This window comes from Ranitomeya imitator, chromosome 7, assembly GCF_032444005.1.
Source record: "Ranitomeya imitator isolate aRanImi1 chromosome 7, aRanImi1.pri, whole genome shotgun sequence".
Taxonomy (NCBI): Eukaryota; Metazoa; Chordata; class Amphibia; order Anura; family Dendrobatidae; genus Ranitomeya; species Ranitomeya imitator.
Genome location: NC_091288.1, coordinates 32,298,100 through 32,314,909, shown reverse-complemented (window position 1 = coordinate 32,314,909; position 16,810 = coordinate 32,298,100). Strand labels below are relative to the sequence as shown.

The window sequence follows — 16,810 nt, the reverse complement described above, 5'->3', positions numbered from 1 at the left end:
AAGTTATTGTGACCCATAAAGATTGGTAACAGGGTGCAAACCTGGCTCCCAGCATGGTGCCCAAAATTTCATATACATTTAAGGGCACATGCCCAAATTAGTATTGTTGTTCTCTTTCGGCTAGGGTCACATCTGAGAGAATCGGGTCGATTATGCAAAACAAACTCTGATCATAGTGTGAGCTCATTCTCTTGGAACAGGAGAAGATGGAGAAAACAAATTCTCCATTTTCTCAATCCATGAAAATCAGACCGCACTCGAATGTCATCCGATGGTTTCCACAGACTCGTTGACTTGCATGGCCGAGTGCGATTCGAATACTGTATTCAACTCGGACATCATTCAATTTTTTTTCCTAGATCCTAGGAAAAAAATCGGACATGTATAATAATATATTAATAATAATATAATATTGGTCCAAGTGTGATCTGATTTTTTATCAGATCGCGCTCAGACCGAAAATATGGCAATGTGCGGGTGCCCTTCCCCCAGTAATTATACAGTATCATGGGCCTGAAAGAGTGCATGAAAATCATATTATTCTCCTATTGCAAGTCTGTGCCGGTGAGGAAGCACACCATCCTTCCACAGGTGCCCTCCAACAGTGGCAGGTATATGGACATACCAGAGATTTTAGGGTCTCTGACCATTTTTCTGAATTTCAAGTTCTTTGCATCCAGAATATGGGTATAACCAATTCCAGGTTCTTTGTTTGGTGTCACAATGCACAGAATAGAGAATAATTACTTTGGGGCATCGCTTTTTCTTTGAGCAAATTGACAAGGCAAATTCCAAATTCACTTTTGGCAAATGCAAGAGAACGGAGACACATATTCATCCATGCATGTTTGGGTAATGCTTGGCGCTGTTATTTAGGCTGTCCTGTCTGTGCACACCATTACTCTATAATGGACTGTTAAATTGTTAAAAAGGCAAAATCTACATGACTGATAGGACTGAAAGCAATCTGATATTCTGGCCTGTCCTTTATGACTCACGGTTTACTCTGCCCGCCAGGATTTTATCTCCCTGTTCCTTATGGATGCATAAGGAAGCAAGTTCCAAAAAGTAGGTAGAACTATGTAACAGTCCCCCCTTGTCTGGCCGGAGAGCGACTTCAGGGCTCCCGTTCAGCTGAACAGTACGGTATTATACACTCACTGTCACTACCGCATGAGGTTTCTGTGCCAATAAAAAAAAGCCCTGAGCAATGTACCAAAATAGTGTTTATTATACATATGAAATGTGACGGAAACCGGAAGACTCAACAGAAAACCAGACTGAACTGACCACAGGAGGAATGTGGGAAAACCGGACTTGTGCTGAGCCTGTGGCCTCGGGCAGGTGGAGCGCCATAGTCATAAAGCCACATTCAGAACCAGGATCTGGCATTGAGTTTTTCATATAATTTTTGTTTGGTATTTTTCATGCTTTTCAAGGTCAAAAACAAACAAAAGAACAGCGACCTTAAGTTCCTTCAACTCCTTAAAGGGAACCTGTCACCCCGAAATTCGCGGGTGAGGTAAGCCCACCGGCATCAGGGGCTTATCTACAGCATTCTGTAATGCTGTAGATAAGCCCCCGATGTTACCTGAAAGAGGAGAAAAAGACGTTATATTATACTCACCCAGGGGCGGTCCCGCTGCTGGTCAGGTCAAACGGGCGTCTCCGGTCCGCTGCGGCGCCTCCCATCTTCATTACAAGACGTCCTCTTCTGATCTTCAGCCACGGCTCCGGCGCAGGCGTACTTTGCTCTGCCCTGTTGAGGGCAGACAAAGTACTGCAGTGCGCAGGCGCCGGGCCTCTGACCTTTCCGGCGCCTGCGCACTGCAGTACTATCCTCTGCCCTCAACAGGGCAGAGCAAAGAATGCCTGCGCCAGAGCCACGGCTGAAGATCAGAAGAGGACGTCTTGTAATGAAGATGGGAGGCGTCACCGCTCTGCTCTGCTTTCACTTTACGGCCGGCAGTCAGTGAGTGCGGGAAGCAGACGGCAAGGGACAGACACCGGAATGTAAGTATGTGCTGTTTTTTTTTTACATTTACGCTGGTAACCAGGGTAAACATCGGGTTACTAAGCGCGGCCCTGCGCTTAGTAACCCGATGTTTACCCTGGTTACAAGCGAACGCATCGCTAGATCGCATCGCTAGATCGGTGTCACACACACCGATCTAGCAATGACAGCGGGAGATCCAGCGACGAAAGAAAGTTCCAAACGATCTGCTACGACGTACGATTCTCAGCAGGATCCCTGATCGCTGCTGCGTGTCAGACACAGCGATATCGTACCGTCGTAGCGATCGAAATGGCACTGTGTGACGGTACCCTAAGCCCCTGATGCCGGTGGGTTTACCTCACCCGCGATTTTCGGGGTGACAGAGTTCCCTTTAAGGACCAGGGGTATTTTCATTTTTGCATTTCCATTTCTTTCCTCTTCTTCTCAGTGCCATAACTTTAAGGGCTTGTTTTTCACGGGGCGAGTTTTACTTTTGAACGACACCATTTCTTTTACCATATCGTGTACTGGAAAATGGGAAAAAAAATTCTAAGTGCGGTGAAATTGTAATTCCAAAATTGTTTTCTTTATCAAGTTCACTAAATGCCAAAACTGACCTGCCATTATCATTCTCCAGGTCATTACGAGTTTGTAGATAACAAACATGTCTAGGTTCTTTTTTATTTAACCGGTGAAAAAAAATCCAAAGTTTGTAAAAAAAAATAATTTTTAAATGCAGCCATATTCCAATACCCGTAGCGTCTCCATTTTGTGAGATCTGGGTCTGGGTGAGGGCTTAGTTTTTGCGCGCCGAGCTGTCGTTTTTATTGATACCATTTTGGTGTAGATAGAATCTTTTGATCGCCCGTTATTGCATTTTATAGCAATGTTGAAGCGACCAAAAAAAGTAATTTTGACGGTTTTAATTTTTTTTTTCTCGTTACGCCGTTTACCTATCGGATTAATTATTTTTATATCTTGATAAGATCAGCTGTCATGTGCTGGAAATGGTGCAGGCTCATCCCCGGAGACAGCACCAAAGAGGGGGAGGAGACCCATGACAGAAATAGCAAGTCATAGGTCGTTAAAAGGTTAAGAGAACCTGACAGCTGATTATTTGAATCAGAGTTCGGCTCCATTACTGCGGCGAGCAAGTCGCACAAAAAAAATCCAACCGGTTACAACCTTATGCAACTTTCTTATTGCAAACGTGTTATTCTGAGAATCACAATGCCACCGAATTTGATGTGTGGCTTCACTGTATGTGACACAGTGTGCTATGAGGATTCTCCTGTCTCGGCACTGGGAGCATGACCGCAATTACCTGATTTGCACACATGTGGCCACATGCAGACTAGACGTGCGCAGCCTCACTCAATGCAAGTGTGTTCAGCGAGGCTGGACACGTCTAGTTGGAATGTGTCATACCGGAGACTGACTGCCGACTTGTACCCCAAGGCTGGACAACCCCTTTCAGCTTAAAGCTTTTTTCGGCTGGCACCAGTGGTGTAACTTGAAGCCCACGGGTCCCAATGCAAGATCTTAACTTTCCCAGGTCTTTCATAGCATTGACCATCTCTACCTATATGGCACAAAGGACCTTTCGGACTCTCTGGGCTCCAGGGTGCGAATGCAATGCAACCCCGGCTGCACCCACTGTAGTTATACCCCTGGCTGCCAACGAGTCACTGGGGTATCTGAGGCTGGTTTTTATGGGGGCATTTGTGTGATTTTCATATTAGGTTATTTACAGCCACTGCTAAACAGCACAAGAAAAAAAAATCCCCTGTGACTAATTACAAAGGGAAACCACGTTGCTTTCCATTATTCCCAACAACAAAAGAGGTCACTTTAACACCTACAGTTCCATGATGAATATATCTGTAGTCATGGAGTGGGTCGGGGTTGTTGGACGAATTTAAGGTGCTGAGCTTGCTCCACACAAGACAGGTGCCGGTTACATAGCCAACATCTGCCTCTAACAGCATTTAACCCCTTATATGTATTTGCTTCACAGTTTCTTATTTTGCAGCAAATATAAATATATATATGGTGTAGAGAAAAATGTATAATCCTGCACATTTTCCTAAAGAGTACCTCCCTCCACTAAGCTCAGAGTCTTCTCCTTGACACCAGGTTTAGTCATTTTCTTTTGTTATCTTTTTTTTATTTTATGTGATTATATATACTGTATTGTTTGGTTTCCACGTTGTATGATATTTGCATATTTTTTTATAAACACTTCCTTTCAGGATTAAATATATAAAACTTAATAGCTCTCTTCCTTTTGCTCTGTAAACCGCACCCCTGAAGCCGTACTCCACCTGTGATGGGTGTCCAATCGGCCTGTATAAATGATTGGTGGTGGCAGCTAGTATTTGTTTTTGTTATTATGGAGTTGGCAGTGATTGTATCAGGGTATATATATATATATACATATATATATACATATATATATATATATATATACATATATATATATATATTCCACTAGTTGGAATCGGAAGAGTATATACCATACGCTCACTGTGAGTTCCGTAATAACTGGCCAAGTAGTGGAAGAAGCCGCAGCTGCGTCCATCACTCGTCTGTCGAGTGCGTAATTGTCCTGATGATTGGAGGCAGCGGAGTTGTGTCCTTTGACAAACTGGTGATGGAGGTGAGATCTGGGTGACTTCACCTGCTGTTATTTGTGAATAAACTGGTGGCAGAGGTGGGATGTATGTGACCCCTCCACCTACCCTCTCAGTGGGTATCCCTGATAAACTGGTGGCAGAGGTGAGATGTGTGACCCCCCTTCCCTTCTTGATGTGTATCCTTGACAAACTGGTGGCAGCGGTGGGATTTGTGTGACACCCCCCTCCAATACGTAACCCTGACAAACTGTTGGCAGCGGTAGGATCTGCTCGACTCCCACTGCTGTTACCTGTCAAAAAAATGGTGGCAGGAGTGAGATGTGTGTGACCCGCTCGAACTCCCCTGACTCGAACTCCCCTGACTCGAACTCCCCTGACTCGAACTCCCCTGACTCGAACTCCCCTGACTCGAACTCCCCTGACTCGAACTCCCCTGACTCGAACTCCCCTGACTCGAACTCCCCTGACTCGTATCCTTGATAAACTGGTGGAAGGGGTGGGATGTGTGACCCTCCTCCCCTTAATGCGTATCCCTGACAAAATGGTGACAGCGGTGGGATGTGTGTGAATTCTCTTGCTGTTATCTTTGACAGACTGGTGGCAGCGTGTTATGATACGGTGGTCTAGGAGCAACATGGAACGAGCTCTGAAGGAAGTGGTAACTGTACTGACCGCAGTCCCTAAGCTCAACACAACACTAGAAGTAGCCGTGGAATGCTCCTAACTCTCCCTAGGCATCTCGTCACAGCCTAAGAGCTAACTACCCCTAAAGATAGAAGGAGGAAATCTATCTTGCCTCAGAGAAAATCCCCAAAGGATAGATTAGCCCCCCCACAAATAATGACTGTGAGTGGAGAGGGAAAAGACATACACAGAATGAAACCAGGATGAGCACAGGAGGCCAGTCTAACTAAATAGATAGGACAGGATGGAATACTGTGCGGTCAGTATAAAACACTACAAAAATCCACACAGAGTTTACAAAAAATCTCCACACCTGACTAAAGGTGTGGAGGGCAAATCTGCCTCCCAGAGCTTCCAGCAAGACAGAATTAATTCACACTGATAAGCTGGACAAACATAGAAAGCACAGAACGGATAAGTCCACAATCTATGGACAGAAAAGGGCAAGCAAAAACTTAGCTTAGCTGAACTGGTCAGGATAACAGGGAACTCCAAAGAGATGTGAATCCAACCAGGAACCATTTACTAGTGGCACTGGCTGAAGATAGAGCCAGACTTAAATAGCCGAGCAGAAGAGACAATAAGTGGAGGCAGCTGATGACAGCTAACTCCAAGGAGCAGCCATACCACTAGAAACCACAAGAGGGAGCCCAAGAGCAGAACTCACAAAAGTGCCACTTACAACCACCGGAGGGAGCCGAAGAGCGGAATTCACAACAGCAGCGGTTGTGTCCTGCACGGCCTCCCCTGTGTCATCCGTAACACTATATACAAGGATAGTAAAAGAAATGGTGTCATTCAAAGCTACGACTCGCTCCACACACAAAAAAAAAAATACTTTAGATGATGGTTGTGTTGATTGAAAAAAAAAAAGTTATAACCCCCTTGAAGAAATCGAATGAAAAATGAAGTAGCCATGAGGAGTTTAAGGGCATGTCTTAGCTGAGAGCTTGTGGCTAGTTTATCATTTTCATTCTAAAGTGTAAAGCTCTTATAATAAATTAATCTGATTATATTTATTACTAGAAATAGCTAAGGGATTTCCAGAGAAATAGAAACCGACTCCAGCCTTGGCAGAAAACACTCCAGGAGATCGGAGCAGCAATCGAGTCTGGAATATTCACATAGTAACTGATGACGCGTTTCTGTAACCAATCAGAAAAATCCCTGTGACTCCCAGGCTGTCAGGGTCGAGTAAGTGGAGCGGGCGGGGACTCGCAGTGGATTTGCACGGTGCGGGGTGTTGTCTGTTGTTGTGAGCGGTGCGGTCGGGTGGGTTTATTATGGGAGCCGGGCGGCTGCCGGTGCTGCTGCGGTGCCTGGTGCTGCTGACGGTGTGGACCCGGCCGGTGCCAGCCTCTGCCTCGTCTCCACACAGAGGTAACATTATACCCGCTGCTGGTAACTTATGTGCTGGGCTCCTTCTTTTCACTTTCTGTTTGCAGGTTGCATTGTCTTCCTCCTGGAAGCTGCAGGCTCATATGTGTAGATACAGATGTAGCAGTGTGGAGTTTGTTATTTTACATGGGACTGCAGTTTAATTCTCTTATTTTGGAGCGAGTTCGCCCAGTGCAGCAGCCCCAGGGATGACCTGACACATTCAGCTCTGCTACATCTCATTTATTTATGACCAATTTAGTAGGAAAAAAAGTGTTTGTTTTTTTTTAAATTACATGGATCGAAGATTAACTGGTATGGGAAGGGTTAATGGAGGGATGAAGAAAGTTGCTGTTTTATATGACGCTTCGGTTCCTTTTTTTTAAGTTTTTTTTGTTGTCAAATAATTGACAAATTTGTGTCGCGCCGTTACGACAGCGATGGACATCCCCCAATCTGTAGCCCTCTTCTACCTTGAGACCTTTCAGAAGCCTATGTGGTACAGCTGAGTCATGCCTCCGACCAAAATAATGCCGCCCAATGGTGAGGATGGGCGCACCGCCCAATGGTGAGGATGGGCGCACCACCCAATGGTGAGGATGGGCACACCGCCCCATGGTGAGGATGGCCGCGCCGCCCCATGGTGAGGATGGCCGCGCCGCCCCATGGTGAGGATGGCCGCGCCGCCCAATGGTGAGGATGGCCGCGCCGCCCACTGGTGAGGATGGCCGCGCCGCCCAATGGTGAGGATGGGCGCACCACCCAATGGTGAGGATGGGCACACCGCCCCATGGTGAGGATGGGCACACCGCCCCATGGTGAGGATGGCCGCGCCGCCCACTGGTGAGGATGTCCGCACCGCCCCTCTGCACTGCGTGTGTGTACGGTGGACGAGGACAGTTACATCCTAAAGGACAGAAATCGGGCTCCATTTGGACACATCAGTAATGTCACTGCCCCCCCTCTGGATCACTTATTATAGAGGCGGGCAAACGGAAATGTGAACAAGGGCCTTTATCACAGACCATAGGAATGACTTGTGTTCTGTACAGTCGTACCGTATAAAGAATGTTATTCCAATTGTCTGTAGTTTCCAATAATCCAGACACATTATTGTGTGTTTATAAATAGAGTAAACATCTCACCAATAATTCAGAACCTCTGACCATTTAGAATGTTGCAATAACAGATATACTATAGACCTATAGACAGCCGTACTGTACAAAGTCAAGCACTGATGGACACAGTCAGAAAAGGGCCCCTGTGTAAGAACAATATATGGGCCCTATGCAGCCCAAGAGTTCCTAAAAATTCAAAATTGCGCCTGTTTGGCGGTAGAAATGGGCCCTTTACCTCTTGGGTCCCTGTCCAATGATATGTCCGCCCCTGATGTCCGGTATCTCTCATTGCCGTGGGCTAAATTATCGGAGGTTCTGGACCATTGGACTGATATTTGCTTTATTGATAAACGCAGACTGTATTATCCAAAGTTTGCATTCCAAACTATCCAGATTATTGGAAGTTCTGGACAGTTGGAATGACACATGAGCATATATTCCCCATGGGGGACGTGACTACGATGCCTGGAGTGTTTATGGCGCTATATAAGTAAAGTGCAGGTAAACTCTATATTTACATTTTACTCGCTTATATAGCGTCATTATATTCCACAGCGCTCTACAAACATCGCTCGCCATCGCTGTCCCCACTGGGGCTCACAATCTAAATTCCCTATCTGTATGTCTTTGGAGTGTGGGTTCTAACCACTGAGCCGCTGTTCTAACCACTGAGCCGCTGTTCTAACCACTGAGCCGCTGTTCTAACCACTGAGCCGCTGTTCTAACCACTGAGCCGCTGTTCTAACCACTGAGCCGCTGTGCTAACCACTGAGCCGCTGTTCTAACCATTGAGCCGCTGTGCTGCACTGTTAACAATATGGAGAACACAAATGTTGGCGTCTTAGCTGACAGTGGCTTTGGGGTTAGTTCTGCCACAAACCGTGCAGGGGGCTTCCATTTCTAGAATTTGCCGCCCCCAAGTCCATGGGAAGAAGTTGAATATGGTGGCGCGATCTCTTCTCCCCTTATGACACAGACACACTCACATGCCACCTAATACGTGGTGAAGACTCCGGGTTCCCACACCCATGCCACCTCCTTACTGGCCAAGGATTCCTGTCCAGACTTGCCTCCTGCTTTCAGGATACACGGAGGAAGCTGTAAATGAAGCGACGTTCTGCGTGTATTCTCTATAAGGCCATGTTCACACAGTGCGTTTTTTACTGCGGAACCGCAGCGGTTTTCCATGCAGGGTACATAACAATGTAACCCTATGGAAAACAGTCACTGCTGTGCACATGATCCGTAATTTCGTTTAAAAAGCCGCGCAGAATAGCTGCGGCAAAAAAGAAGGAGCATGTCACTTCTTTTTCCTGAACCGCAGCGGTTCTGCACCCATAGACCTCCATTGTGAGGTCAAAATCGCAGTAAAACCCGCAGATCAAAAATATATCTGCGGGTTTTACTGCGATTTGATGTGCAGAACCGCTGCAGCAGGAAGTGCGGGGGAGTGGGCGGAAGTGCGTGGGCGGAGTGTGGCTGCCCCCCCGTGCTCCGATCCCGCCCCCCCGTGCTCCGATGCCCCCCCCCGTGCTCCGATGCCCCCCCCGTGCCCTAATCTCCCCCCCTTATACTTACCCGGCGTCCCGGTGTCCGTCCGGCCGTCTTCTCCCTGGGCGCCGCCATCTTGCAAAATGGCGGGCGCATGCGCAGTGCGCCTGCCGAATCTGCCGGCCGGCAGATTCGCTCCAAAGTGCATTTTGATCACTGAGATATAACCTATCTTAGTGATCAAAATAAAAAAATAGTAAATGACACCCCCCCCCCACTTTGTTACCCCCATTGGTAGGGACAATAAAAAAATTAAGAATTTTTTTTTTTTTTTTTTCACTAAGGTTAGAATAGGGTTAGGGGTAGGGTTAGGGTATTTTCAGCCATTTTAGCCCTAAAAAGCTTCCTAGGAAACACACAGTCTCTGCATAGAAAACTGCATAAAAAAAGGATAAAAAAACGCATCAAAAAACGCATAAAAAAAGGACAAAAAAAGGACCAAAAAAAGGACCTGCGTTTTCTGCCAAGAGCTGGTTTTTTAAAAAAATTGTCCTGAAAAAAAAAGGATGGAAATCCTGAACGTGTGAACATACCCTTACTGTACTGGGCATGATGAAGTGACATATTTACCATTGCTGCAGATCATAAACATTCATAACTCTTTCAGAAACGCATTAGTGATCTGTACGCAAATATCTAACCACATAAATAAATCAATAACTACTGAACCGAAGGCGTGAAGCGGACTCCTCCAGCAGACAAAGCAAAAAAAAAAACAGCAGTGAAAAAAACCTGTTAATAATTTTCTGCAAATTTGATGGAAAGAAGATAGGAAATATGTAACATTAGTAACACTTGCATTCTGCCGAGCCTCCTTCTTCATTAATCTGAATTGTCATTCCTACTTTTGCAAATGTATGAATAAACTAACAACTGGGTGTAACCGTTCCCATTGTCATTGGGTTATTGTTGTACAGAGTCTCACTATGGTGAAATGGTAACATGTATTTCCAGGAGGGATAACAGAGGAACAGGGCACAATGAGGTCAAAAGTGGATGCAGAATTGTCAGGGAGAGCGGAAGTAATTACTCGCACATCATTTCAGGAGAGTGGACAGTTCATCTTCAAAGGGGATATCTAAGGCTATGTGCACACGTTGCGGAATGGGGTGCAGAATTTTCTGCACAAAATCCGCATCTCCTGGCAGAATCCACAGCTGCAGATTTGCCGCGGAATTGAGGCGGATTTTCTGCAGTTTTTCCCACTGTGGATTTCTATTATGGAAGAGTGCAGAAACGCTGCAGATCTGCACAAAAGAAGTGACATGCACTTCTTTTAAATCCGCAGCATTTCCGCACTCATTTTTCCGCACCGTCTGCACAGTTTTTTTTTTTTTGCCCATTGATTTTCATTGTACTGTAAGTCACAGTGCGGATCTGCAGCGTTTCTGCACGGAAAAATCCGCTGCGGATCCACACTAAATACTCATCGTGTGCACACAGCCTAATAATGCTGTTCTTTGGGTTATCTATCCATGTAACCAAAATTCATGACATTTGCACTTAGCATTAACAACCTCGGCAATCATTTGTTTACATGCATCGATTAACCCCTTAGTGACAGAGCCAATTTTGACCTAAATGACCAAGACAATTTTTTACAATTCTGACCACTGACACTTTTAAGGTTATAGCTATTGAATGCTTCACTGTATCCCACTGATTCGGAGATTGTTTTTTTTTTCGTGACATATTGTGCTTCATGTTAGTGGTAAAATTTCTTTGATATGACTTGCGTTTATTTAAGGAAAAAAATGGAAATTTGGCCAAAATTTTGAAAATGTTACAATTTTTAAACTTTTACTTTTCATGCCCTTAAATCAGAGGGTCACATCGCTCAAAATGGGTAATAAATGACATTTCCCACATGTCTACTTTACATCAGCACAATTTTGGAAACATAATTTTTTTTTTTTTTAGCTAGGAAGTTATAAGGATTAAAAGTTGATCAGTGATTTCTAATTTTTCCAACAAAATTTACAAAGCCTTTTTTTTTTAGGGACGACCTCCAATTTGAAGTGATTTTGAGGGGTGTACGTGACCGAAAATACACAAAAGTGACATCATTCTAAAAACGGCACCCCTCAAAACCACATTCAAGAAGTTTATTAACCCTTCAGGTGCTTCACGAGAACTAAAGCAATGTGGAAGGAAAAAATTAACATTTAACTTTTTTTCACAAAAAATTTACTTTAGACCCAAACTTTTTATTTTTTATTTTCACAAGGGTATCAGGAGAAAATAGACCACAAAATTTGTTGTGTAGTTTCTCCTGAGTACATTGATACCCCATATGTGGGGGGAAATCCACTGTTTTGGCGCATGGCAGGGAGCAGGAGGGAGGGAGCACCATTTGACTTTTTGAACGCAAAACTGGCTGGAATCAATGGCGGGCACCATGTTGTGTTTGGAGACCCCTGATGCCCCTAAACAGTGGAAACCCCCCAATTCTAACTCCAACACACCCCTAATCCCAACACAACCCTAACTGCAAAGAATGGAAACAATTACATTTGTTTTTTAATTATTTTTATCTAACAAAGGGGGGTTCGATTTATTTATTTATTTATTTATTTTGATCACTGTGATAGAAGGATTCGAGGATGGAGGAGGTACCAGGGGGGCTTGGGGGAGCCCATTTCTCTCTTCTCTGGTATGCTAGATCATATCAGAGGAGAGAGAAATGAATGGAAAATCTGATTATTTTTATTTATTTTATTTTTTTTTGTGATCGACGTTATTCACTGAATAATGGCGATCATGTGACAGGGGACTGTAAACACAGACCTGAATCTTGTTCTCCGGGGTCTCAGCTACCAACGGTAGCTGAGACCCCGGAGATTTTCCGACGCTGGGGGGCACTATACACTGATTTCTCAGCGTCGATAAGAAATAAGGCCCCTTAACTGCCACCATTAAAAGGCATATCAGCGGTCGTTAAGGGGTTAAACTGGTTGTCTCGGCTTGGGGCTGAAGTCTGCAGTCACTCTGTGACCACAGACTTGTGAATCCTCAGTGCATGTTGTCAGGATTCTTCGGGAGCGGGCGTTCATGTGACTGCCAATATGAGATTTGCATACTTCCGGCCACATGCCAACTAGACGTGTCCAGCCTTGCTCAATTCACTTGTATTGAGCAAAGCCCTGAACATCTAGTTGGCATGAGACCACATGTATGCAAATCCCATATTTATAGGCATGTGTCTGCTCCCGACACTGATAGCATGTATTGTGAGGATTCACAAGTCTGCAGTTAACCTTCAAGCCTGGGCAACCCCTTTAAGAATGGAAATATCCATCCAAACTTCTCTGCATGACCTTTCATACCATCAGTTTATTTTATTTCAATCCTTTTCTTGAACTTTGATTAGACTGTAGTAAAACTTATATTTTCATTGCTGTAATTTTACTTGTACCTTGACCTTAAAGGAAAATTCCTATCAATCCAGATAAGTCTCAGTTCCTGATTTCTTAATCTTTCGCATGTTCGTCACACTTATATTTCGGATCACCAAACAAATTTAAATATTAGACAAAGATAACACAAGTAACACAAAATGCAGTTTATAAATGAAGGCCTTTATTATTAAGGGAAAAAGAAATCCAAACCTACATGACGCTGTATGAAAAAGTGATTGTCCCCTAAACATAACTGGTTGGGCCGCCCTTAGCAGCAACAACTGCAATCAAGCGTTTGCGATCACTGGCAATGAGTCTTTTACAACGCTTCGGAGGAATTTTGGCCACTCATCTTTTGCAGAATTGTGGTAATTCAGTCACATTAGTGGGTTTCTGAGCATGAATCGCCTTTTTAAGGTCATGTCACAGTATCTCAGTCGGATAAAGGTCAGGACTTTGACTTGGTCACTCCAAAGTCTTAATTTTGTTTTTCTTAAGCCATTCCGAGGTGGACTTGCTGGTGTGTTTTGGATCATTGTCCTGCTGCATAACCCAAGTGCGCTTCAGCTTGAAGTCCTGAACAGATGACCGGACATTCTCCTTCAGAATATTTTGGCAGACAGAATTCATGGTTTCATTTACCACCGCAAGTCTTCCAGGTCTTGAAGCAGCAAAACAGCCCCAGACCATCACACTACCACCACCATATTTTACTGTTGGTATGATGTTCCTTTTCTGAAATGCTGTGTTACTTCTACACCAGATGTAATGGGACATACACCTTCCAAAACTTTCAACTTTTGTCTCGTCAGGCCACACCATTCCCCCAAAAGTCTTGGGGATCATCAAGATGTTTTTTGGAAAAAAAGAGACTAGCATTTTTTGTTTATTGCTCAGCAGTGATTTTTGTCTTGGAACTCTGCCATGCAGGACATTTTTGCCCAGTCTCTTAAGTTGGAGCCACGAACACTGACCTTAACTGAGACAAGTGAGCCCTGCAGTTCTTTGGATGTTGTTGTGGGGTCTTTTGTGACCCCTTGGATGAGTTGTCACTGCACTCTAAGGGTAATTTTCATCGGCCGGCCACTCCTGGGAAGGTTCACCATGGTGCTATGTTTTTGCCATTTGGGTATAATGGGTCTCGCTGTGGTTCACTGGAGTCACAGGGCTTTAGAAATGGCTCCGTAACCTTTTCCAGACTGGTAGGTCATAATTACTTTTTCTCATTTGTTCCAGAGGTGGGGGAAAAATGTGATTTTATATATATATATATATATATATATATATATATATATATATATATATATATATATATATATATATATATATATATATATATATATATATATATATATAGCTTTTGAGGATCTTTTGGTCTACTTCATTTTGTCAGGCAGATCCTACTTAAGTGATTTCTTGATTGAGGACAGGTGTGGCAGTAATCAGGCCTGGGTATAGCTAGGAAATTTGAACTCTGCTTCCCAAAGATGTGATAAACCACAGTTAATTTTATGTTTTAAGGCCGGGCAATCACTTTTTCACACAGGGCCATGTAGGTTTGGATTTCTTTTTTCCCTTTTTAATAAAGACCTTTATTTTATAAACTGCATTTTGTGTTTAGTTGTGTTTTATCTTCGTCTAATATTTTTATATTTGTTTGGTGATCTGAAACATGTAAGTGTGACAAACATGCAAAAGAATAGGAAATCAGGAAGGGGCAAACACTTTTTCCCACAACTTTATACAGTAACCTATATAATCCCCTAACAGTTCTCTCAAGTCTGTGCTTACTTTTTGCAGCCATGGAGTGATGTCCATGCTCGTTTGGTCACTGCAGCCAGTCAGTGGCCTGAGCCATCATGCACACATGTATGGCGTGTGACATTGTGAGCAAAACATAAGAATGAAGAGCAGAACCGGATCCACCATAAGATTAAAGTGAATCTGTCATTAGATTTCGCAATATAAGCTGCATACATTATTAAATAGATATCTTAGGCTTCTTGCACACATCCGTCAGTATGTGGCCGTCGCTAAGAGTCGGCGCGACGGACGTTGGCGATTTTTATTTTTTTTTTTGCACAATGTGGGCAGCGGATGCAGTGTTTTAACGCGTCCGCTGCCCATAGTAAATGCCCAGGGAGGAGGGGTGGAGTTCCGGCCGGGCATGCGCAGCTTAAAGTGCAGGACACCATGTACGAAAAAACGTTCCCTTGAATGTTTTTTTGCTACGACGGTCCACCAAATACCAACGCATCCAGTGCACGACTTATGCAATGTGTGTCCATACGTCGTGACACTTCGGTAATACAAGTAAACTTTGCAGGATGCGTTTTTCCACGAAACGACGCATTGTGACGGTCGGGAAAAGACGGAGGTGTGAAAGCAGCCTTAGCCTTGATCAGGCTGGTGTACTTACTATGAAAATCAGCTGTAAAATGCTATTTGAAAGTTTTCCCACCAAATATTAAAACATTCTTGGCTTATTAAATAACCATTATAATAACAAGATTATTTAACCATTCTGGAATGGATTTTCACAGTAAGTACAACAGAGTCATCAGGTCTAAGGGATCAATTTAATAATGTATGCAGTTTGTATTGTGAAATCTGGTGACAGGTCTGCTTTAAACGAGTGAGTTTAGTTTACTTCTTCCTTGCAGGAAATTTTCTTAAAAATTACAGGGACATCCTTGTAAGATGACTATGGCTTTACAAAAAAAAGTCTCTAGGTTCCCCGTATTAACCTTTTAAAATGTTGAAGTACTGGATGATCGTCCTTTGCAATAAAAAAAATAAAATAAAATAAAAAGTTAACATCAAGTTTAACGATGGTTTTATTCAGAGTTTCTATAACTTTGTGTTGAATATTTGTATTTTTCTCTGCAGAACACACATTTGAGGTTCTCCACGTTCAGTCCGGCAAGTGCCTTACAGCGGAGAATGATCTCCTATCAGTCGAAAATTGCTCACAGTCCAATAATTCAGTCTGGACATGGGGGTCCTCTCATCGCCTCTTCAGCGTGGGAACTCAAAAGTGCCTTGGCGTTGACATTTCTAGACCTCAGGAACCCTTGAAATTGGCTTCTTGTGACTCCACGCTAATGTTATGGTGGCGTTGTGAAGGTCGTGGTCTGTCTGGTGCCTCTGGATATGGACTAAGTGTAAAGAACGGGAGTGTAACCGCAGAAATGAAGAGCAAAGATGAGTGGACACAGAATGGAAAATCCGAGGCGATATGTGATATCCCATATCATGGTACGTGGGGGGGGGTTTCATGGCTTTTATTGCCAATCCTGTAAAATCTCTGTAATCCGATTTGATTAGATACATGGGATTGTATAAGATTACAAAAGCTCTCTTCCAGAAACAGCGCCACACCTGTCTACAGGCTGTGTCCGGTACTGCAGCTTAGCTCTGTCATAGTTAATGGGGTGGATCTGCAATACCACACACGACCCGTGGACAGGAGTGGAATTGTTTTCGAGTTGATACGTTTGTGATCGCTGGGAATCCCACCAGTCCAGGCCGCCCTATAGAGAATGAATGGGGTAGTGGTGCGTATGATTGACATGCACTCTATTCATTCAGCTGAATTCTATTCTCAGAATTCTAGGTGGTCACCACAATTATGAAGTTAGGAGATAACATCCACACTTGGTCCATCCTTGTAAGGCTATGTGCACACGATGCGGTTTTTGCAGCGGATCCACAGCAGTTTCCCATGAGTTTATAGTACAATGTAAACCTATGGGAAATGAAATCCGCAGTGCACATGCTGCAGAAAAAACCACGCGGAAACGCAGCGTTTTATTTTCCGCAGCATGTCAATTCTTTGTGCGGAATCTGCAGCGTTTTTACACCTGCTCCAATAGAAAACTGCAGATGTAAAACCGCAGCGGAATCCGCAATAGAAACCGCGATAAATCCGCAGGAAAAACCGCAGCGGTTTTGCACTGCGGATTTATCAAATCCACTGCGGAAAAATCCGCAGAGGAGCTTTCTGCGTGTGCACATAGCCTAATTGTTGCTGCTATTGAAATAGTCTAA

At 44.0% G+C, this 16,810-nt stretch overlaps 1 protein-coding gene across 1 annotated transcript in view; it reads left to right on the top strand.

Moving 5' to 3' along the window:
* The first annotated feature begins 6,485 nt into the window (after window positions 1-6,485).
* LY75 (lymphocyte antigen 75) overlaps window positions 6,486-16,810 on the top strand; it is an 86,505-nt gene continuing 76,180 nt past the window's right edge. Inside the window, exons 1-2 of the mRNA XM_069733023.1 lie at window positions 6,486-6,696; window positions 15,650-16,018. Coding sequence (XP_069589124.1) covers window positions 6,600-6,696; window positions 15,650-16,018 — 466 coding nt within the window. The 5' untranslated portion in view covers window positions 6,486-6,599. The remainder of the gene's footprint in view (window positions 6,697-15,649; window positions 16,019-16,810) is intronic.